General features: G+C 39.6%; 1 protein-coding gene across 2 annotated transcripts in view; it reads left to right on the top strand.

The window, feature by feature from the left end:
* The window catches only part of CCNB3 (cyclin B3), an 82149-nt gene that overhangs the window by 12864 nt on the left and 44996 nt on the right, over positions 1–24289 (top strand). Inside the window, exons 2-5 of one of the 2 annotated variants that reach the window (XM_025372803.1) lie at positions 9074–9147; positions 9661–9793; positions 13136–13243; positions 19249–19379. In XM_025372803.1, the coding sequence (XP_025228588.1) occupies positions 9698–9793; positions 13136–13243; positions 19249–19379 (335 nt within the window). In that variant the 5' untranslated portion in view covers positions 9074–9147; positions 9661–9697. Of the gene's footprint in view, positions 1–9071; positions 9148–9660; positions 9794–13135; positions 13244–19248; positions 19380–24289 lie in introns of those variants that run through there. The other variant, XM_025372804.1, reaches the window with a different exon arrangement.

Raw genomic sequence — 24289 nt, 5'->3', positions numbered from 1 at the left:
GATTTCTTCCTGGTTTAGTCTTGGGAGGGTGTATGTGTCCAGGAATGTATCCATTTATTCTAGATTTTCTAGTTTATTTGCATAGAGGTGTTTATAGTATTCTCTGACGGTAGTTTCTACTTCTGTGGAATCAGTGGTGATATCCCCTTTATTGTTTTTTATTGTGTATGTTTGGTTCTTCTCTCTTTTCTTCTTTATTAGTCTGGCTAGCGGTTTATCTATTTTGTTAATGTTTTCAAAAAACTAGTTCCTGTATTCTTCAGTTTTTTGAAGGGGTTTTCATGTGTCTATCTCCTTCAGTTCTGCTCTGATCTTAGTTATTTCTTGTCTTCTGCTAGCTTTTGAAGTTGTTTGCTCTTGCTTCTGTAGTTCTTTTTGTTGTTGTTGTTGTTGTTTTTCTTTTAATTTTTTTTATTATACTTTAAGTTCTAGGGTACATGTGCACAATATGCAGATTTGTTACATATGTATACATGAGCCATGTTGGTGTGCTGCACCCATTAACTCGTCATTTACATTAGGTATATCTCCTAATGCTATCCCTCCCCCCTTCCCCCTCCCTACAATAGGACCCGGTGTGTGATGTTCCCCTTCCTGTGTCCAAGTGATCTCATTGTTCAATTCCCACCTATGAGTGAGAACATTCGGTATTTGGTTTTCTGTTCTTTTAATTGTGATGTTAGGGTGTTGATTTTAGATATTTCCTGCTTTCTCCTGTGGGCATTTTAGTGCTATAAATTTCCCTCTAAACACTGCTTTAGCTATGTCCCAGAGATTCTGGTACATTGTGTCTTTGTTCTCATTGGTTTCAAAGAACTTATTTATTTCTGCTTTAATTTTGTTATTTACCCAGTAGTCATTCAGGAGCAGGGTGTTCAGTTTCCATGTGGTTGTGTGGTTTTGAGTGAGTTTCTTAATCTGGAGTACTAATTTGATTGCACTGTGGTCTAAGAGACTGTTTGTTATGATATCCGTTCTTTTGTATTTGCTGAGGAGTGTTTTACTTCCAATTATGTGGTTGATTTTATAATAAGTGTGATGTGGTACTGAGAAGAGTGTATATTCTGTTGATTTGGGGTGGAGAATTCTGTAGATGTCTATTAGGTCTGCTTGGTCCAGAGCTGAGTTCAAATCCTGAATATCCTTGTTAATTTTCTGTCTCGTTGATTTGCCTAATATTGAGAGTGGGGTGTTAAAGTCTCCCACTATTCTTGTGTGGGAGTCTAAGTCTCTTTGTAGGTTTCTAAGAACTTGCTTTATGAATCTGGGTGCTCCTGTATTGGATGCTTATATATTTAGGATAGTTTGCTCGTTGCATCAATCCCTTTACCATTATGTAATGCCCTTCTTTGTCTTTTTTTAATCTTTGTTAGTTTAAAATCTGTTTTATCAGAGACTAGGTTTGCAACCCCTGCTTTTTTTTTTTGCATTTAATTTTCTTGGTAAATATTCCTCCATCCCTTTGTTTTGAGCCTATGTGTGTCTTTGCACGTGTGATGGGTTTCCTGAATACAGCACACTGATGGGTCTTGACTCTTTATCCAATTTGCCAATCTGTGTCTTTTAATTGGGGCATTTAGCCCATTTACATTTAAGGTTAATATTGTTATGTGTGAATTCGATCCTGTCATTATGATGCTAGCTGGTTATTTTGCCTGTTAGTTGATGCAGTTTCTTCATAGTGTCAATGTTCTTTACAATTTGGTATATTTTTGCAGTGGCTGGTACTGGTTTTTCCTTTCCATATTTAGTGCTTCCTTCAGGAGCTCTTGTAAGGCAGGCCTGGTGGTGACAAAAATCTCTTAGCATTTACTTATCTGTAAAGGATTTTATTTCTCCTTCACTTATGAAGCTTAATTTGGCTGTACATGAAATTCTGGGCTGAAAATTCTTGTCTTCAAGAATGTTGAATATTGGCCCTCACTCTCTTCTGGCCTATAGGGTTTCTGCAGAGAGATCCGCTGTTAGTCTGATGGGCTTCTCTTTGTGGGTAACCTGACCTTTCTCTGGCTGCCCTTAACATTTTTTTCCTTCATCTCAACCTTGGTGAATCTGACGATTATGTGTCTTGGGGTTGCTCTTCTTAAGGAGTATCTTTGTGGTGTTCTCTATATTTCCTGAATTTTAATGTTGGCCTCTCTTGCTAGGTTGCAGAAGTTCTCTTGGATAATATCCTGAAGAGTGTTTTCCATCTTGGTTCCATTCTCCCTGTCACTTTCAGGTACACAAATCAAACGTAGGTTTCATCTTTTCACATAGTCCCATATTTCCTGGAGGCTTTGTTTGTTCCTTTTCTTTCTTTTTTCTCTAATCTTGTCTTCACGCTTCATTTCATTAAGTTGATCTTCAGTCTCTGATATCCTTTCTTCCTCGTGATCGATATGGCTGTTGATACTTGTGTATGCTTCACGAAATTCTCGTGCTGTATTTTTCAGCTCCATCAGGTAATTTATGTTCTTCTCTAAACTGGTTATTCTAGTTAGCAGTTCCTGTAACCTTTTATCTAAGTTCTTAGCTTCCTTGCATTGGGTTAGAACGTGTTTGTTTAGCTCGGAGGAGTTTGTTATTACCCACCTTCTGAAGCCTACTTCTGTCAAATCATCAAACTCATTCTCCATCCAGTTTGTTCCCTTGCTGGCAAGGAGCTGTGATCCTTTGGAGGAGAAGAGACATTCTGGGTTTGAAATTTTCAGCCTTTTTGCACTGGTTTTTCCTCATCTTTGTGGATTTATCTACCTTTGGTCTTTGATGTTGGTGACCTTCGGATGGAGTTTTTGTGTGGACATCCTTTTTGTTGATGTTGACACTATTCCTTTCTGTTTGTTAGTTTTCCTTCTAACGGTCAGGCCTTTCTGCTGCAGATCTGGAGTTTGCTGGAGGTCCACTCCAGACCCTGTTTGCTTGGGTATCACCAGCAGAGGCTGCAGAAAAGCAGATTGCTGCTTGTTTCTTCCTCTGGAAGCTTTGTCCCAGAGGGGCACCCGCCAGATGCCAGCTAGAGCTCTCCTGTATGAGGTGTCTGTCGACCCCTGCTGGGAGGTGTCTTCCAGTCAGGGGGCACGGGGGTCAGGGACCCATTTGAGAGGCAGTCTGTCCCTTATCAGAGCTTGAGCGCTGTGCTGGGAGATCCGCTGCTCACTTCAGAGCCAGCAGGCAGGAACGTTTAAGTCTGCTGAAGCTGTACCCACAGCTGTCACTTCCCCCAGGTGCTCTGTCCCAGGGAGATGGGAGTTTTATTATATAAGTCCATGTCTGGGGCTGCTGCCTTTTTTTCAGAGATGCCCTACCCAGAGAGGAGGAATCTAGAGAGCTTGTTCTACATTTTGGGAAGTATTCTTTTGTCATTTGTATTGTCAATTTTTTTTTCCCCATTTGTTGTTAGGTTTTTTTTTTAACCTTGCTTTGCTGTTTGTTGTGCCAAACATAAATTTTTAAATTTTTAGCTACTAACAATTTATCATCCTGTTTTGAAAGTTTTTTTCCTTCTGCACAATTATAAAAATGTTCTTTTATAGTTTGTCTGGTATTTTCATGGTTCCATTTTAAATTCAAATCTTGGATCCATCTGTAATATATTTTCATGTAAAAGTAAGGTACATTATAATAGATCTTTTCTATTACACTTTAATACAGAGGTATAGGGAGGAGAAAGGAGAGTTTATGAGAATGTTGTATACCTGGGACGAGTGAAATATTGACAAATTGTGGAGTCGAAGGGCTGTCTTCTCTTTTCTCAGTGTCTTCTCAGGATGGTACCCAAAGAAAAGTTTAAGTCAACTGCAGGTATGCCAGCTAAGGGAAAAATACGTTTAAAAATTTTTGGAAAAATCACAACTTTTACTCAATAAGTTTTTGTTGTTGATGTGAAAAGCTGGGAAAAAATAACATAAATGAAATTGCTTGTTTTGTGATTTTTGTGTTGCTGTTGTTTTGGTGGATAGACCTTTTCCTCTCATGACTAAAGACTTACGGTGACTTGTGTCAATGCTACATTTCCTTTATGTGCATCCCAGTGAGATACTTGTCTACAATGATGACCTTTACAAGAAGATACTCATTTACTTAGTGAACAAATATTTTTCAGTTATCTATCAAGGAGGCAAATATGGGGTGGTGGTTATGTTTGTTCTCTGGAATCAGACGGCCTGTGTTTAAATTCCAATCTGATCACTTACTAGCTGTGTGATCTTGAGAAAGTTACTAAACTTTTCCATGTCTCAGGATCCTCATCAGCAAATGGGGATATTAATACCTTATACGATTTTTGTGAATGTTAGAACAGTTTCTAACATATAGTAAATAATTTATAAACGTGAGCTTTTGTTAATGCTCACTACTGAAGATAGAGCACAACATGTATGGTCCTACTCTTTATGAACTTTGCATTCTTGAGAAATTAAAAATTACAAATAGCAGTATTACTCTTTAAAAAGTTAAGGGGCTGAGTATAATGGAGTGGGAGAAGAATCCTTTAAATAACATGGGCAGGGAAGGCCTCTCTGAAGAGGGGCATTTAAGCTGAGACTTGATCCTTGAGAAAAAACTTGCAATTTTAAAAATAGAGGGAAGAATGTTCCAGGCTGGGGGAACATCTTGTACAAAAATACCAGGTAGAGAGAGTTTGGTAAGTTCAAATGTTTGAAAGAAGACTATTATGGTTGGACAGCAGGGAATGGGAAATGCAGTCTATGAAATGAGGTTGATGAGGTAGGCAGGACCTTGTAGACCAGGGTAGGTAGTTAGGAATTTTATTTTAAATTCTGTGGGAAATTACTGAAGAAGGGAGGGACACAATACCATTTTTCTTTTTTTTTAAAAGATCACTCTTGTTGTTGTGTTATATTTGTATCAGAGAAAGGTAAATTTTAGAAATGGGAAAAATAGCTTTGAGGCTCTTGACAGTGAGCCAAATGAGAGCCTAGGTGGCAGTGGAGATGGAGAGATGTTGATGGATATAGATATATTTTGAGGTCAAATCAACAAAGGTGATGGAAAAAAGTTAGAATCATAGATGATACCCAGCTTTCTGGCTTGAATAACAGGTTTGATGTGGTATCAATTTCTGAAATGGGGGATACTGAGAAAAGGATCAGGTTTGGGGAGGGGCTTGACAATTCAGAGTTCTATTGTGAACATATTGAATTTGAGTTGTCTATTAGACATCCAAGTGGAGATGTGGAGTAGTAATTTGGATTCATGAACGTGGAGTTTAGGGCCAGCTTTTAGATAATATTTAAAGTCATGTATCTGGATGAGATAACCCAGGGAGATTAAAAAGAGAAGAGGGCCTGGGATCATACATATAGAATATATATATATTCTAGTTCCTGGCACAAAGCAGGTGATCAATAAATATTTGTTAAACAATTGAACTAATGTATGAATGAAATGAATGAGACATTGAGCTATTAGCAAACTACAATTTTGTCATGTGTAAAATGGCAATAATACGAGTATCTGGTTTTTGGACAGGATTTAAAGCAATAAAAAATTTTATAGCAGGTAGCACATGCTGAATTAACTTAACTACTATTAGCTCTCTGCACTTCGGGTGCTCATTCATAAAATAGGGGCAGTAACTTCTGCCTTGCTTCCTTCACAAGGCTATTTGTGAAGCCTGCAGGAGTTAAGGCTTGACTCTATAAGTGGTTATTAATATTAATGTTTTAATAGGCCTGTGCCTCCATTATACACCTGCTCTGCTCTTCCCATCCTCTGGCAAGATTATTTAAATGAAAACACGTCGTTTATTTTATTTTATTTTATTTTTTTGAGACAGGGTCTTTGTCACTCAGGCTGGAGTGCAGTGGCACAATCATTGCTCACTGCAACCTCTGCCTCCCGGGCTCAAGTGATCCTACCACCTCAGCCTTCCAAGTGGCTGGGACTATAGGCACACGCCACTACGCCCTTACTAATTTTTTATCTTTCATAGAGACGGGGTTTTTCCATGTTGCACAGGCTTATCTCCAACTCCTGTGCTCAAGCGATCCGCCCCAACTCGCTCTCCCAAAGAGCTGGGAGTACAGGAGTAGGCCACCGCTCCTGGCCAAAAACCCTTCTTTAAAGAAACCCGATACTCCCTGCGTGTCAGCCCAGCCTGGTCCAACCAATTATACTAGAAACAACACCCTACTGCGAGGTCCCCAGTGACAGAGTTCGATTTTTTTTTTTTTTTTTTAAACTACCCAGCTCCACCCCTTCCTGTTAGGCTTTCGCGTGTTGCAGCTGTGCACGCTGATTGGTCCTCTGCTGGCCAATCACCACTGCACTTAGTGACGACTGTAGTTTTCAAAATCCCAACTGGGCTGGTGGAGGGGCGCAGGAGCCAGGTTGAGAGGAACTCGAGCCGCTATAGTAAGGAGCTCAGTTCATTTCCCTGGCCTCACCTGGTCCAGGGGTGCGTCTATGGTCTTTGCTGTCTGTCCTCAATCTCGGTGTGAGGTAGGCGCCTTTGGGCAAGTACTGCTGGCTCCAGTGTCCGGCTCTGTCGCCTACCAGTGGGTCCTTGGGCATCACTCCAGCCCCTTGCTGAATTCTGTTACTGGGATGCGCGGTGTTCCTGTAAGGAAACTTTTCAATCTCCTGTCGATCAGCAGCCTGTGGAGTGAGCCCTGTACAAGGTTGGGCAGGGGGAGTGTTTGTTAAGGAGTGAGATGGCAAAGCAAACAAGACTGGGTCCCAGCTTTTAGATGGAGCAATTAGTACACGTGCCTGAATCAGAGTACTTTTACAAAACGTCTTTTCACAAGTGAAAGTGTGCAGGATTAATTTCATCTACAAGTGTAGAGGGATCCGACATATTTAAGTCATAGAATGCTCCTTGCAGGATGTCTTTTGAGCTACAGGTTGAAGGACATGAAGGGAGGATGGACACATGTGTCCTCACTCTATTGTTAACCCTTTATCTTCACTGGCTCTTTTCTGTTCCCACCTGCAACCCCCTTCAGCTTTGGCTTTCTCACCACCCTCTGCTACGGCCCACTTAGAATCGTAGAAGATCAGAGGTAGAAGGGACCCTAGAACAGCGGGGCTTAAATCTTAACGTGCATAGAAATCACCTGGGGACATTGTTAATTTGCAGATTTTTATTTGATAGGTCTAGTTTGGGCCCTGAGGTTTTAAATTGCTAACAAATTTCCAGGTGATGCTAATGTTGCTTGTCCATTGACCACATTGAATAGCGAGGAGGCTCTAGTTCCACTGCTTCGTTTTATTGGGTGGGAAAACTAGGGCCCAGAGAGGGAAAGGGACTTGCCTCTTTGCCACTTGCCACTTGCCTCAGTGTCACCCAGCCAACTAAGAGCAGGGCCAGAACTAGACCTTAGCCATCCTTCCCAGCCCAGTGCTGCTTTATTGACACAGTGCTGTGTTCTCTCCCCAGAGTCTTGCTGTCTGTAACCTGTCTTTATATAAAAAATGAAGTTGCTACTACTTCCTGTAGACTATTTTGATCAGCTTAACCCTGCTGCCCCTGTGTTGGTTTCAGCACCAGCCCTGGGAGGTCCAGTGGAGTCTGCAGCACTTGCCAGTCTGTATATAGGGGACATGGAAAGTCTGAAAAGGGGAAAGGATTCTAATTTTCTTGCCCAAGGCTCAGGGTTCTGTAGGTGGCAGAAGTTGAGAGTGTTCTGCAGAGAGTGTCCTTTTATGAAAGGATCTTTTTGATGATGTCAATCCCTTCTCCTCCCCTTCCCCCTGGGAAAATTAGTTTACCCAAGTCAGTGCGTCTTTCCCTCAATGCAAATGATTAGTGTTCAGGATAATAAATGGGGTATATGACCATCATTTAAGTAACCTTATTTTCTCTGAGATTTAGTTAACCTGTATGTTATCAACTGAGAGTTTTCTAGCCTGTGGACTCCATATTTCTTTTTCCTTTTAAAAGGTAAAGGTTTCAGAGTGTGAGTCTTTGGTTGTCCATTAAAAAAAAAAATTATGAGGTGTAAATAATAGTAGTGGAGTAAGTGATTTTCATACAGTGCAGTTAAGGGTGGGTGCACCCAATTTAACTTTATTGTTGCTTGGCTGAGGTTTGAGGAATGAGATGGAATATAGGTTTGGATTTGATAGAAGAGGGGAGTAAGACAGCATTTATTAAATGCCTGCCATGTATCAGGTTTCGTACATGTAAATTTGCATTTGAGCCACACAAGTCCTCTACAAGTAAGTGGTGTTATAGCTGTTTTGAAAATGAGGAAACTGAGGCTCAGAAATGCTAACTTGTTTGGCTTAGAAGTCCAGTTATTCAGACTCCAAGACCTGTGCTCATTCTACCTCCTCACACTATGGCCTTTCACTGTTTTGGAATGTTTTTGAGTGTGATCAAAGAGACTTCATGGTATTTTAGAAATTGCCCTGGAAAAAGCTGGGCAATCTATGCTCCTTAATAGTTTGTCCTGGTAGTAAGTTACTTAATTCATCTGAGACTGTAAAATAGAATTGTACCTGCCTTGCTTAGCCTCATGGTTTTGTTGTGAGAATCAACTGAGGTAATATATGTGAATGCATATACTTATACTGGCTTTTCCTCACCTACAAAATGTTTCATCCTTCTCCATCCAAAACAAAACCCAAGTCAGCCTTTCCCCTTTCTTAAACTTTCCCCTCAAGCTGCAGAATTTTCTGTTTCCTTTTCTTACCAACCTGGCCCCAGCCTAGCTTTTCAGCCTCATTCTAACCCCTCCCCAACATGTTATTTACGCTCCCTACTGCAGACAGCTAGGACATCCCTGAACTCTGTATGTTCATGCCTTTACCTGGTCTCAGGCTTTGCCTGGAAACCTCCCAGTCAACTTGGGAACCTGTTTGTCATTTTAAGTCCTAATCACACGTTACTTCCTTTGTGAAGCCTTCCTCCAGCCCCTGTCCCCAACAAGATTACTGACTTTCCATTATGTTTCTATAGCACTTAGTTTGTGCTGCTATAATAAAGTGTCATGGACTGGGTGGCATTAGTTCTCACAGTTCTGGAGACTGGGAATCCAAGATCAAGTTCTTATGTCAAGTGATTTTTTAGTAAGTTAGTTTATTTTGCTATAATCTCATCTTTTGAATTTTTTGTTCCTTCCAGGTGTCTGGAACTGGATTACAGTTTCTTCTGTTGAATGCAGTCTTTGAATGCTGCCTGGCCTATCGCGAATACATGTGTGTGCAGTTATTGTTTTCTCTGTAGGGTCATAATTGCTTTGTCAGGACCCCATGCCTTTTAAAGAACATTAGCTCTACCAGCTTGCCTTCATACTATATGAGCCGTCATGTTCTTCATTGTTTTCAATGCAAAACTCCTATGTAATTTGTTCCCAGTGCTGCTAGGCCTAAACTAGGGGCTAGACAACATCCCAGCGTTCACAGAGGATGGGGTAGGCACAGTGCTCGGCTTTTTACATAAAGTATCTCATTTAATTTGAACAACACCCTGCAGAGGTAGGTATACTTACCTCCATTTTACAGATGAGGTAACTGAAGTCCAGAGATTTTAAGTCAGTCACTTGCCTGAGGTTAATTGTGATAAAACCAAGATTTTAATCCAGATCTGCCCAACATCAAAGTCTGTTTTCTCCTAGGGATGCTATAGATAGACTGGGTTTTCTCAAGAATTTTCAGAGAATTCATGGTGTTTCTGGTGAATGGTGTTAAAGAGCCTCTTTCTGATTGCAGCCCTGCCTTGGACAAGACACAGCTGAATCTGTAAGAGATGCTACTGCCACTACCACCCCAGAGCTCCAAACCTGAGCCTACGAAATCTCAGTCCAGCAAAATTGTGCCCAGTCATCATGACCAGTCTGAAAAGGTTAGAGCAAGCTGTCTTCCCTGACAATATCTTTGGTAGTCTCTTCCTGTGTTGGCTCAGTACCTATCCTCACCTGTGAGTCTTTTGAAATATGTCTGGTTTAACCTGAGAAAATGGGGAGGGGTGGCAGCCCTTGCAGTTGGAGAATGCCAGCAAATTAGAACTTTGGGCTCTTCTTTCCCATAAATGCAGGGCTCGAATGAAGGCCACCCTCCATAACCCTCAAAACTGAACAACACTCAGTCCTCATTAATGATCATGTCTATGTCCTTACTTTCTCTGAGAAGCTCCAAGCACCTTGCTGAAAGACTGGTACATTCTGGGGAGAGTATGAAGATTATATCAGCACATTTATTATTATGCTTTTTATAGCTATTAAATTTGAAGAATGGGTATATTTTGACTCTGCTGTTTTGACTTTATTGATAGTTTGATGTTCTAACCTTAGGATATTCTGTGTTCATCATCATACATATTTTAATCAGAATTATACTAGCACTGATGAATTGGCATCAAGAGAGTATTTCCTGGAGCAAAACATCATTAGGTGAATTTAATTTCCTTGATTGGTTTTCTCTGAGCACAGATAAATATTTTCTAATCTTGTTTATTTTACTAAAATGATTTTCACGGAGGTGCCAAATTTTTTTCCTATGTGAATTTTTCAAGAAAGATTTGATATATTGATCAGATTTTTGTCAACATCAAATTTTCGGATTAGTGTTCTGCCATTGTAACTTTCCTTTAGTGGCAATTAGTTTTCCAAAACCAACTTTCTTGGAGTACATTTTGCAAATCTAAGTTTTATTGAGTTCAGTTTCAGCTGTAATTTTATTTTGGGTCAATTATTTCTACCAGTAATATTAAATAGGAGTTGGATAACAGTTTATTTCTTAGCTAATTTCTGAGAAAATAATGTTTCATTTTTGGCTAATTTCTAGTAGGATTGTTTATCATCAGCTAGATGAAAGGCTAACAGCTTACTTATATCTTGGCTTAATCAGTTAGAAAATGGAAGTAATTTTTCTCAGCTTTTTTTGTTTTGTTTTGAGATGGAGTCTCGCTCAGTCGCCCAGGCTGGAGTGCAGTGGCACGATCTCGGCTCACTGCAACCGCCACCTCCCGGGTTTAAGCAATTCCCTGCCTCAGTGTCCTGAGTAGCTGGGATTATAGGTGCCTGCCACCATGCCTGGCTTATTTTTGTATTTTTAGTAGAGACAGGGTTTCACCATCTTGGCCAGGCTGGTCTTGAACTCCTGACCTCGTGATCCACCCTCCTTGGCCTCCCAGAGTGCTGGGATTGGGATTACAGGCCTGAGCCACTATGCTTGGCCCTCAGCTCGTATTTTTTTGTTTTTGTTTTTGTTTTTGAGTTGGAGTCTTACTCTGTCACTAGGCTGGAGTGCAGTGACATGGTCTCGGCTCACTGCAACCTCTGCCTCCTGGGTTCAAGCAATTCTCCTGCCTCAGCCTCCCGAGTAGCTGGGACTACAGGCATGCGCCACCATGCCCAGCTAATTTTTGTATTTTTAGTAGAGACGGGGTTTCCCCATGTTGGCCAGAATGGCCTCAATCTCTTGACCTCATGTTCCGCCTGCCTTAGCCTCCCAAAGTGCTGGGATTACAGGTGTGAGCCATTGCGTCCAGCCTCAGCTCTTTTAAGATTGCTCTCTGTGCTGGAGTGGTTTATTGTGTCATGAATCCAATTCTGATAACTCACTGTGCCATGTATTAACTGTTAATGGTACAGCTGGAGAACAGAGCAAATGGTCTGATCCCAGTGTCCTGCTTCACATTACAACAAGTCTCTGATATAAGTAGGGAAGGTTTGTTCTCAGAATTTCATAAGGGCAGTCTGAGACTTAGGAGATTTTTACCACGTAAAGCTGTTAGAGGGTAGAAGACTCCTATAGTGTGATTTGCCCTAACCTCTAACCCTATAGAGATGGTCTTACTCATTTGGGAATGGGTTAAGGCAAGCACAGATACAGAATATGTGGAAAGAAAGCCCCTTCTGCTTCAAAATATTCATCCCCCTTCCCTTCCCCAGCCCCTCCTTTATGTATACTAATAATCAGAGATTAATCTGGATTACTAAACTTTTTTTCTTAATATAAAATTTTCCTTTGCAGTTTACAATCATATCAGAGTTCGTTATTTTAAATACTATTTCTGCCCATTTACAGTTCATACAAACTTTTAAAAAACATGTGTTGTCTTATTTAATCTTCAAGGACTGTAAGGCAAGTTATCCAGTTTTACTGATAAGAAAATTGAGGCTCAGAGATTAAGTGACTGGTCCAAGGTCAACAGTTAGTAAAGAACTGATCCTGGAGCAGTATATAGATGTGTGTGCTATTATCCTTAGTGGTAATGTCTTTTAAAATGTGTCCCCAACCTCTGGGCCATGGACCAGTACTAGTCTGTGGCCTGCTAGGAACTCAACCATACAGCAGGAGGTGAGCAGTGAGTGAGCAAAGCTTCATCTGTATTTCTAGCCATTCCCCATCACTCATATTACTTCCTGAGCTCCACCTCCTGTCAGATCAGCAGTGGCATTAGATTCTCATAGAAGAATGAACCCTATTGTGAACTGCGCATGTGAGGGATCAAGGTTGTGTGCTCCTTATGAAAATTTAATGCCTTATGATCTGTCACTGTCTCCCATTTCCCCCAGATGGGATTATCTAGTTGCAGGAAAACAAGCTCAGGGCTCCCACTGATTCTACATTATGGCGAGTTGTATAATTATTTCATTATATATTACAATGTAATAATAAATATGCACCATAAATGTAATGTGCTTGAATCATCCCAAAACCAGCCCACCCCAGTGTCCGTGGAAAATTTGTCTTCCATGAAACCGGTCCCTGGTGCCAAAAAGGTTGGGGACTGCTGTTTTAAAAGCTACTTAACATAAGAGACACGTAGATATTTGTTAAATTATTAAAGTGATCTACCTGAAAGCATCTATATTAAAGGAATGACTAGGAATGGTAGGGGTGGTAGTGGCCCACCTTGGACAGGATAACCATAAGTATGAGAGAAGTAAGAGGAAAAATGAGCTGTACTGAGCTACATTTTGCTCATTTTGTGAGTTACACTGAAGGTCATCTTGCCTCTTCATAGACTTACCCATTATCAATGTCTACCACCTTTAGGGACTTAATAAACAGCTCTGAGTGCCAGAATTTCCTTTTGTTACAGTTTATTGGGGGTTATTATATGCATCCCCAGTTACTTTGAGATTCTGGAGTTCCCCTGAGCCCTAAAGAGGACCCAGAGTCCCTGAAGAGACTATTCACAATTGGATATACTCATTTACCTCTTTTACTTTTTTAGACAGGGGAGAATTGCCAAATGAAGATATCTCCATCTTCACTTCAGGAGTCTCCATCTTCACTTCAGGGAGCACTCAAAAAGAGATCAGCTTTTGAAGATCTCACTAATGTGAGTATGCTAGTCCAATCCTTTGCTATGGTTTTGCATAAGGCTTAGACACCCTCTTTCTTGAGGGACCTTTCCACTTTACCAGACCCTCTCGGGAATGTCCACAGCAAATTTTATTTGGGATCAATGACCCAGTTTCAGAAACTGCAGGGGCTCTGCTCCTGGCACATACCATCTGGAGCAATTGGTGGAGTTCTCGGGAAGCAGCAGACAGTGATTATCAGATATGAAGTTGCAGATAACTATGAGAACTATGGAACTGCATTTAGATGAAGTCCAGAGGTGACTGCCCAGGCCCTTGAGGTAAGTATTTCGGTGGAATCATTGTAGTCTAGTGCAGTGTTTATCAATTCACACAGGACAATTTTTCTGTTGTGCAGGACTGATCTCAGCTAGCATCCCTGGTCCTCAGGCATTAAATTCCACCAGCAGCCCAGTCATAGTGAGAATCAAAAATGCCTCCAGATATACAGAACTGTTGAGAACCACAGTTCCATGATCCAGTCTTTAACTATGAGGATCTAGAAATTCAATTTTGGCTAGAATTCTTTCAAGTAACCTCCCTTCTGGCGTTACTAAGGTGCCAGTAAAAATCAGAATTAATAGAATGTTGTTAAATGAATATAGAATCAAGCCAAAGGCAATCTTTGTCTTAAAAAATAATAATAACTGATATACCTACTGGGTGCTTACCATATGTCAGGCACTATGCTAAGCATGTTATCCTGTATTAGCTCACTTAATCCTCATGTAATCCTATGAGGTAGATACTATAATCTCTTCTTGATAGATGAGGACTTCGCCAATGTTGGTTTTGAAGTCTGTGTTATCTAGGCTATAGATAATCCTGGTGAACTATTCTTGCCCTGCATTATATAGTGTACTTATGTAGCTACCAGAATACTTATATCTACTAAATAGTGTTTTACTCCCTTGGGCATAATTGGATAGGCATTGGCAAAGTTCTTTCCTTTAGATCCCTGCCCTTTAGATTCTGTATGACCACCTTTCTGCAAATACAATCTCTTCCCTATACAGATTACAACATAGTTTTTTTAAGTTATAGCTTTCTGTATAATTTCAGACCTACTATCAATTGGTAGAAAGAGCCCCTTCCCACACACACACACTTGTAAGGTTAGATTCATCTCCTGACTTATTTAACCATGGATGCAGAATTTGGCTGAAATAAGGTAGTCATGATAGGCAGCAGATGCAGCCTATCTTAGTGTAACTTCCCTTGGTCCCTCCAAGTCCCTGATGGGAGTACAGTGACAATATGCAAGGGAAGTGTCTTAGTCCATATGGGCAATTATCACAAAACACCTTAGACTGGGTAACTTATAAACAACAAAAAGTTATTGCTCACAGTTCTGGAGGCTGAAAAGTCCAAGATCATGGTGCTGGCAGATTTGCTATCTGGTGAGGGCCCATTCCTCATGGATGACATCTTTTGCCTGTGCCCTCACATGGTGGAAGAGGCAAACAAGCTTCCTCGGGCCTCTTTTATAAGGGCACTAATCCCATTCACAAGGGCTGTGCTCTCAAGACTTAATCACCTCTCAAAAGGCCTATCTCTTAATAGCATCACATTGGAGATTAGGTTTCAACATAATGAATTTCAAAGGGGCACAAGTATTCAGATCACAGCAGTAAAGTATCACAGCATATGAGAAACTTTCTTGTGACATCTGAGTCCCTTTTTCATGAGTTTATCTTACCATTCAGAAAGAACAGACATACATGAACTGTATCAATAATGGGAAATCCATGCAGATATCTAGGACCCTCCTGATTCTCCAACTGAATTGAGCATCTGTTTGGCCATATTTGCATGGGGCTAGGGGGCAGGGGAGCAAGGCATCATTAGCAGAGTTTCTGCCTCTAGCTCTCTAGCTGCTCACAAAGCCCATTTCCCTTTTGCACTCAAGTTCTGAAGATTTACCTTGGTTACCTTGAATGGTCTTTGGTGCCTTCCAGAGACAGTTCCATCATTACAATGTACCTAAGCCATTCCTAAGGTTGGGCATTACTGCAGATATCCGAACTCATCTATTTGACAGTTGAGGGCTCCTTTCGCTCTGGGTTTTGAAGGCTCCCTATATGATAATTTGCTTCTTAACAGTCAGTATTATTAGGTCTCCATGTCTTCATCCCTGTGTTCTTCTCAACATTTGCCACAGTGAGATCCTGGCCTGCCAAAAAGAGTTAATCTGTTTTAATTAGTTAATCTGCTGTGAGTTTTTATTTTCCTCTCCCTTATCATTTCTAGCATGGGAAGGACTTGTGATATTTAAGAGCTGGTGCTAAGCCAGTAGACAGGGAGATAGGGCCTATATCCATGTTTGCCTAAATGGTTTTGTATAGATAGGACTTTTGTTTATTTATATATGTTATTTTATTTTATTTTATTTTATTTTATTTTATTTTTTGAGATAAAGTCTTGCTCTTTTGCCCAAGCTGGCGTGATCACAGCTCACTGCAGCCTTAGCCTCCTAAATAGCTGGGACTACAGGTGCTCACCACCATGCCCAGCTAATTTGTGTATTCTTTCTGTAGAGATGGGATTTTTCCATATTGCCCAGGCTGGTCTTGAACTCCTGGGCTCAAGAAATCCTCCTGCCTCGACCTCCCAAAGTGCTGCGATTATAGGTGTGAGCCACCACACCCAACCTTCACTTCTATTTTCCTATTTTATGGTGAAAGAATTATGGGGAAGTACAAGTAAAGGTCCCCTTGAGCTTAAACTTGAAAATATCAGTGCTTTGTACCTGCATGTATGGTAAGTAGAGAGTTTCATCTTGGGAGTTATGATCTCCACCTCTTTCTTGCCATGAACGCACCTCTTTTCCCATTCTGAATCTCGATTGCACATATAAGGAGTTTGCAAAACTTTAGGTGAAGTTGAAATGACGACTGTGGCAAGCTCTTTGAAAAGCAGAGGTAGATGACTTGAGGTCCTAAGAAAGAATTTCCTATTGGACTGTAGTTGTTTATTATGATCTGATGATACAAAGACATACTTTTTTTCTACATTTCATTTGGAAATAACTTCAAATTTATGAAGTGTTGCAAAAATAAAAATTGTACAAAGAACACCAGTATACCCTTTACTAGAGTACTTATTGTTGACATTTTGTCCCACGTGCTTTCTCATTTGCTTGTATATATCATGATCCCTTTACCCCTAAGTATAGTGTGTATTTCCTAAGAATAGGGAAATTGTCTTATATAACCACAATACACTTATCAATTTTCTAAATTTGCATTGATATAGCAGTTTTGTATAAGTAGCAGTTTTGTGTAATCAATCATCTGTATTCCAGTTTTGTCAGCTGACCTTATAACAACCTTTATAGCATGTTTTCCCCTCCAGTAAAGGATCCAGGCTAGGATCATGTGTTGTATTTACTTGTCTTTTACTTGTCTTTTTAGCCTCTTAATCTGGAACATTTCCATAGCCTTTTTTTTTTTTTTAAAAAATGATGTTGCCATTTTTGAGGATATAGTCCCACCCAACTCCCCACTTTGTAAAATAGAAAAATCCACATTTTGTTTTTGTCTAACGTTTGCTTGTGACTAGATTGATACATTCTTGGCTAGGATACTGTGTAGGTGATGTTCTTGCTATCCTTCTCAAAGTATCATATCTGGAGGCACAGGATGTCTGTCTTTCATTGATGATGTTAATTTTGATCACCTGGTCAAGATGTTGCCTGATTTTTGTACCGTATCATTATTATTTATCTTTTTCTCTTGCAGTAAGGAATCTGTAGGACATACTCTACAAGCATGAGCCTTCCCTTCTCCACTGTTTATTATCAGTATGGACTCATGAATTCATATTTTTCCAGTGGTTTACTGTTCATTATTGTACTTTATTTTGGTGCTCAAATTGCCCCATCTTTGGCCAGTTAAGAATGCCTTCAATCTGACTATCGTGTCCTTGTGACATGCTCTCATAATTTTTTGAGCATTTTATTTCCAGCTTAAAAAGATGGTCCAGATTCATCTTATGCCTCCTTTGTCCAACCCCTGGAGTCAATAATTTCTCCAGAGTTCTGGTTCCCTTTAGTAGGAAGTGATATTAGATACCAAGATCTTGGTGCTAGATGTGCTATTAGGGTGTCTGCTTTTTCTGCCCAGTCTGCAGACAGAGCTAGGAAATATCTGTATTTTTATATACACAAATGTGTACTTATACATATGTCTATATACACAAATATATATGTATAACTGGTTCAGTCTTAGGGTGTATGTGTCCAGGAATTTATCCATTTCTTCTAGATTTTCTAGTTTGTGTGCATAGAGGTGTTTATAGTATTCTCTGATGGTTGTTTGTATTTCTGTGGGGTCAGTGGTGATATCTCCCTTATTTCTGACTGTGTCTATTTTATTCTTCTCTCTTTTCTTATTAGTCTAGCTAACAGTCTATCTGTTTTATTAATTTTTTTCAAAAAGCCAACTCCTGGATTCATTGATTTTTTTGTAGGGTTTTTTGTGTCTCTCTTTCCTTCACTTCCACTTGAATTTTGATTACTTCTTGTCTTTTGCTAGCTTTGGGGTTTGTTTGCTCTTGGTTCTCTAGTTCTTTTAGTCGTGATGTTAGGTTGTCTATTTGAGATCTTTCTAGCTTTTTGATGTGGGCATTTAGTATTTGTATACACATATACCTATTTAGGAAATCATGAATTCATGCAACTTCAATTTCAATACATAAAATTCTTTCTTGGGTTCACTAATCCTTATTTGTATGTTCTATAATGAGAACCCTGGCTCCTAAGAACATCAACACATTTACTTAATACTGTAATACAGCTAAAAGAGTTTCAAAATGGCTTCATCCAAACCACTGTAATAAACAAACCTACTAAAAAGAGTTCCAGATTTATTAGCAATATCTACACCCCCCTGCAGAGCTATCCTAATTGAGGATGTATACTTTGAAGGTGGCAGTCAAATACTATTTATAAGTGACTTGGATTGGTTATTTCTGATCTTTTCTTGTGCTTTCTAAAAAGAAAGGAAAAATCATTTAACATAGTTATGGTACTTATTTGAAATATAATTAGGTTCATTTGTGTCATTTCATTTTTTAATTTAAAAAAATTTTTTGAGACAAGGTCTTGCTCTGTTGCCCAATCTGGAGTACAGTAGTGTGATCGAAGCTCACTGCAGTTTCAACCTCCCAGACTCAAGCAGTCTTCTTACCTCATTCCCCACAAGTGGCTGGGACCATAGGCATGTGCCCCCACACCGAGCTATATATTTTTTATTATTATTTTGTGGTAACAGGGTCTCCCTATGTTGCCCAGGTTGGTCTTGAACTACCAGGCTCAAGTGATCCTCCCACCGTGGCCTCTCAAAATGCTGGGACTACAGGCAAGAGCCACTGTGACTATCCTGTTTGTTTCATTTTAAAGACATAACTTTAAGTGTATTTTTACTGACATTATTAACAGTCCCATGATCTTTCCTACTGTTAAAAGTGTTAGTCAGGATTAGAGTCGTATGGAACTCCCCAAAGCCATGTGTTAAATAAATGCCACTTAGTGAGATGGGATAGATATATCACAGGTAGTATTGTGTTAGAGGTGTATCCTGAAGAGGCACACCCAGACAGCAAAGTCAATCATACTGCCTTTTTTCCCCTCTGAAAATCTTATGAGGTCAAAGTGGAGTATGATGTTAACACAGCATCTTTTCAGTTGTGGACCAGCTAGTAGGCCTGGCATAGAGCACAGAACTACATCCTGTATCTCTTAGAAACACATAGGGCTGCTAGTTAGCCAGCACATACCAGTACTGCCGCACTGGTTGTTTGATGCTAGCTTCCACTGGTTGTGAGATGTTTGGATTATCACTCCTGGGAACACCCAACCAACTTATGTGGATCAGGACTTTCCTATGAGAGCCACCTATTAGGTAATTTGTGGTTTTCTTCATTTTCCTGCCTCCTCCTTCCCCCGTCCCGCACCCATTTTTTTTTTTTTTTTTTTTTGCAGGCTTCTCAATGTCAACCTGTCCAGCCCAAGAAAGAAGCCAATAAAGAGTTTGTAAAAGATGTTTCTAAGAAGATAAACAGGAGCACACGTGCTCTTGGATTGGCCAAAAAGAATAAGCGGAATCTAAAATGGTGAGTGAGAGGGGACTCAGATGGCATTATTTTAGATGGTAGAGTATGTGACATCCTTTTGTCCCCATTGAGAACATATTTAGCAAGCCACAATGGTGACTACCACATTAACCCTGGGTGCTGAGGTGGGCTCAGCTGTGGTTGCTGAAGAGTTATAGGCCTCTTCTGTCTCTCCTCTTTCATTATGTGTGTGCATAATGAAAGAGCTGTTGTCATTGGAAAATTTACCACAAGACTTTGTGCTCATCTTTTCCTGTCTTCTAGTAATTCAGTACCTGTTTGAGCTAGTCTGTGCCTTGTAGTGTGGAGACAACTTAACTTTTCAGGGATTCTCAGCAGCTGACTGGTAGCTTGCCAGTCTGCTTATTCCATTAGAAGCTTTAGGGGAGGTTTGTACCTTGTTACTGGAGATAAATTACTATCTCCCTAGAGCAAAAACATGTGTTTTTCAGCTGTTACAGGTACCGTTCACAGGTTCTACAAGTACAGATGCACATTCCCATTTAGGACTGAAAAAAGAATTTACCTCTAGGAAGACTTATTGAAAGATGACTTAGATAGTGGAGTGAGACCTTTCTATATCCCCTCCTCATTCCAGTGAGAATTATTCTTCAGGGACTGACTAATCTACATCTGAATAGATTAGATAGATGCCTGTTACCGGGCTAAAGTCTATTATACTGCCTTTTTTCCCCTCTGAAAATCTTACGAGGTCAAGGTGTAGTGATGTTAACACAACATCTTTTCAGTTATTTGCTAGCCAGAAGGCCTGGCATAGAGCACAGAACTACATCTTGTGTCTCTTGGAAACATGTAGGGCTGCTATTTAGCCAACACATACCAGTACTATTGTACTGGTTGTTTGATGCTAGCTTCCACTGTGATTGGTTGGCGCAGTGCCATACTGGTTGTAAGATATTTGGATTATCACTCCTGGGAACACCAAAGGGTAAGCTAAAAAGACTGAGTAACTCTAGAAAATAACATGCACAGTCCACAGGATATTTTGCTAATTACCCAGCAGAAAGAAGATTAGCATTTAGCTTTACTTGGTTTCCTGCTAAAATGGAATTCTGGAGTTTGCATGCATATTTTCACCTTAATTCTCTGCATTATTTTGAGTTTCTTTTATCATTCTGACTTTAGCAGGGTAATCCTCACAAATGCCGTAAACATTCTTCTCTTCACTCAGGGTTCAGTGGAAAGGACGCTAATAATAGTAGGAAAACTAGTAATAGCTGCCATTTATTGAGAGCGCACTGTAATCACACAAGTATAATCATTAAGTCTTTTTTTTTTTGTAACAGCTTTATTGAGATATAATTTGCATACCATACAGTTCACCCATTTAAAGTATACAATTCAATGGTATTTAGTATAGTCACAGTTATACAGCCATCACAATCAATTTTTGGACATTTTCATTAACTCCAAAGAAACCCTGTACCTTTGGTTATCATCTCTCAATACCCCCAACCTGCCCAGCTTTGGGCAACCGCTAATCTACTTTCTGTCTCTATATAGATTTCCCTATTCTGGATGTTTCATATAAATGGAATTAGACAATGTGTGGTCTTTTGTGTCTAGCTTCTTTCACTTAGCATGTTTTTGAGGTTATCCATGTCATAGCAGGTTATTAGTACTTCATTTCTTTTTATTGCCAAGTAATATTTCATTGCATATATACAACACATTTGGTTTACCCATCCATCAGTTGATAGATATTTGTATTTGTTCTACCTTTTGGTTATTGTGAATAGTGCTGCTATGAACATTTGTGTATACCTTTTTGTTTGAACACTTGTTTTCAATTCTTTTATGTATATACTTAGGAGTGTGGTTGCTGGGTCATATGGTAATTCTGTGCTCCATGCATTGAGGAACTGCCAAACTGTATTCCATAGTGGCTACACCATTTTACATTTCCTCCAGTAGTGTATTTACTTGAGGAAATGTAAAATGGTATAACCACTGTGCAATGGTGGCAGTGTTTTGTTTTTGTTTTTGTTTTTCCTTGAGACAGAGTCTCACTCGTGTCACCCAGGCTGGAGTGCAATGGCGTGATCTCGGCTCACTGCAAACTCTGCCTCCTGGGTTCAAGCAATTCTCGTACCTCAGCCTCCCAAGTAGCTGGGATTACAGGCGCCCACCACCACACCTGGCTAGTTTTTGTATTTTTAGTAGAGATGGGGTTTCACCATGTTGGCCAGGCTAGTCTCAAACTCCTGACCTCAGATATTCCGCCTGCCTCGGCCTCCCAGAGTGCTGGGATTACAGGAGTGAGCCACCATGCACAGCTGACAGTGTTTTTTTTTAAAAATATGTATATGGCCATCGTGGTGGGTGTGAAGTGGCATCTCATTGTGGTTTTTAGGTTTGCATTTCTCTGACTAATGATGTTGAGCATCTTTTATGTGCTTATTGGCTATTTGATACTTCTTTGGAGGAATGTCTGTTTGGATCCTTTGCCCAGTTTTTATGCTTTTATTTCTTAATTTTTAAAATTTTATTTTTAATTGACATATAATAATTGTAAATAGTTACTGGTCTTTGTATTGTTGAGTTGTAAGAGTTCTTTATATATTTTAGATACAAGTCCCTAATCAGATATGAGTTGCAAATATTTTCATCCATTTTTTGCGTTATCTTTTTCACTTTGTTGATGATGTCCTTTGAAGTACACAAATTTTTAATTCTGAAGAAGTCTAATTTATTTTTTCTTTTGTTTATGATTTTGATGTCATACCTAAGAAACCACTGCCAAATCCCAGGTTAAGAAAATTTATACCTGTTTACTTCTAAGAGTTTTAAAGTTTTAGCTCTTAACTTAGGGTTTTGATCTATTTTCAGTTAATTTTTGTTGGCGGTGTGTATTAGGAGCCTTAACTTCATTGTTTTGAGTGTGGATATCCAGTTTTTCCAGCACTATTTGTTGAGAAAACTAACCTTTCTTAATTGTCTTGGCACCCTTGTGGGAAATCAATTGACCATAAATGTGTTTATATATGGACTCTTAATTTTATTCCATCAATCTATATGCCTCTCATTAACTATCATTATGCCAGTACCATATTGTCTTGATTATTGCAGCTTCATGTTGTGTTTTGAAATTGGGAAGTGTATTTTGGGACGCCAAGGCGGGCAGATCACGAGGTCAGGAGATCGAGACCATCCTGGCTAACACGGTGAAACCCCGTCTCTACTAAAAAATACAAAAAAATTAGCTGGGCGTGGTAGCGGGCGTCTGTAGTCCTGCCTACTCGGGAGGCTGAGGCAGGAGAATGGCGTGAACCCGGGAGTCGGAGCTTGCAGTGAGCCGAGACTGCGCCACTGCACTCCAGCCTGGATGATAGAGCGAGACTCTGTCTCAAAAAAAAAAAAAGAAAAAAAAGAAAGAAATTGGGAAGTGTGACTCCTCCAAACTTTGTTCTTGTTTTTCAAGATTGTTTTGACTATTTTGGGCTCATTGCAATTCTATATAAATTTTAGAATCAGCTTGTCAATTTCTACAAACAAGCTAGCTGGGATTCCTGTACAAATTGCCTTGGATCTGTGGATCAACTTGGGAAGTATTGATATGTTTTTTTTCTTATTTATTTATTTATTTATTTATTTATGAGACAGAGTCTTGCTCTGCCACCTAGGCTGGAGTGCAGTGGTGCAATCTTGGCTCACTGTAACCTCCACCTCCCAGGTTCAAGCGATTCTCATGCCTCAGCCTGCCCGAGTAGCTGGGATTACAGGTGTGCGGCCACCACACCTGGCTTTTTTTTTTTTTTGTATTTTTGTAGAGACAGGGTTTCACTATGTTGGGCAGGATGGTCTCAAACTCCTGACCTGAAGTGATCTGCCCACCTCAACTTCCCAAAGTGCTGGGATTACAGGCATGAGCTACTGTGCCCAGCCTGACATCTTAGCAATATTAAGTTTTCTAATTCATGAATATGGATATCTATCTATTTAGATATTTAGTTTTTTCAGTGGTTTTTACAGTTTCCAGAGTATAAGTTTTATGTTTATTTTGTTAAATTTATTTCTAAGCATTTTCTTCTTCTTGACACTATTGTAAATGGAATTGTTTACTTAATTTCATTTTCAGATTATTCATTGCAAGTATATAGAAACACATTTGGTTTTTGTATATTGATTTAGTGTCCTGGAATCTTGATGAAGATGTTCATTCTAATAGTTTCTGTGTGTATTCCTTAGGATTTTGTCTGTATAAGATCATGTCATCTGTGAATACACATAGTTTTACTTTTCCAAACTGGATGCCTTTTATTTAGTTTTCTTGCCTACTTTCCCTGGCTACAACCTCTAGTACAATGTTGAATAGAAGTATCAAGAGTTGGACAGTCTTGTTTTCTCTCTGATCTGAGGGGGAAAGTATCAATCTTTCACCATCAAGTACGATGTTAGCTTTGGGTTTTTTGTAGATGCCCTTTGTCAGGTTGAGGAACCTCCCTTCTATTCCTTGTTTGTTAAGTGCTTTTTATCATGAAAGAGGGTTAGATTTTGTCAAATGATTTTCCTGGATCTTTTGAGATGATCATGTAGTTTTTGTTTGCTATTCCATTAATATGATGTAGTTCACAAATTGAGTTTTGGGTGTTAAATTAATCTTGCATTCCTGGGATAAATCCCACTTGGTTGTGGTGTATAATCCTTTTATATGTTGCTGGATTTGGTTTGCAGTATTTGGCTGAGGATTTTTGTATCTATATTCATAAGAGGTATCAGTCTGTAGTTTTCTAGTGGTGTCTGTCTGTTTTTGGTATCAGAGTAATACCGACCTCATAGAATGAGTTAGAAACTTCCCACTTTTTGTATTTCTTGGAAGAGTTAATGAAGAACTGGTATTAATTATTGTTTAAATGCTTGGATAGAATTGAAGCCATTTGGGCCTGGAC

Source organism: Theropithecus gelada, chromosome X, assembly GCF_003255815.1.
Source record: "Theropithecus gelada isolate Dixy chromosome X, Tgel_1.0, whole genome shotgun sequence".
Lineage (NCBI taxonomy): Eukaryota > Metazoa > Chordata > Mammalia > Primates > Cercopithecidae > Theropithecus > Theropithecus gelada.
Note: the sequence above shows the minus strand (reverse complement) of the source record. Positions and strands in the feature narration are given on the sequence as shown.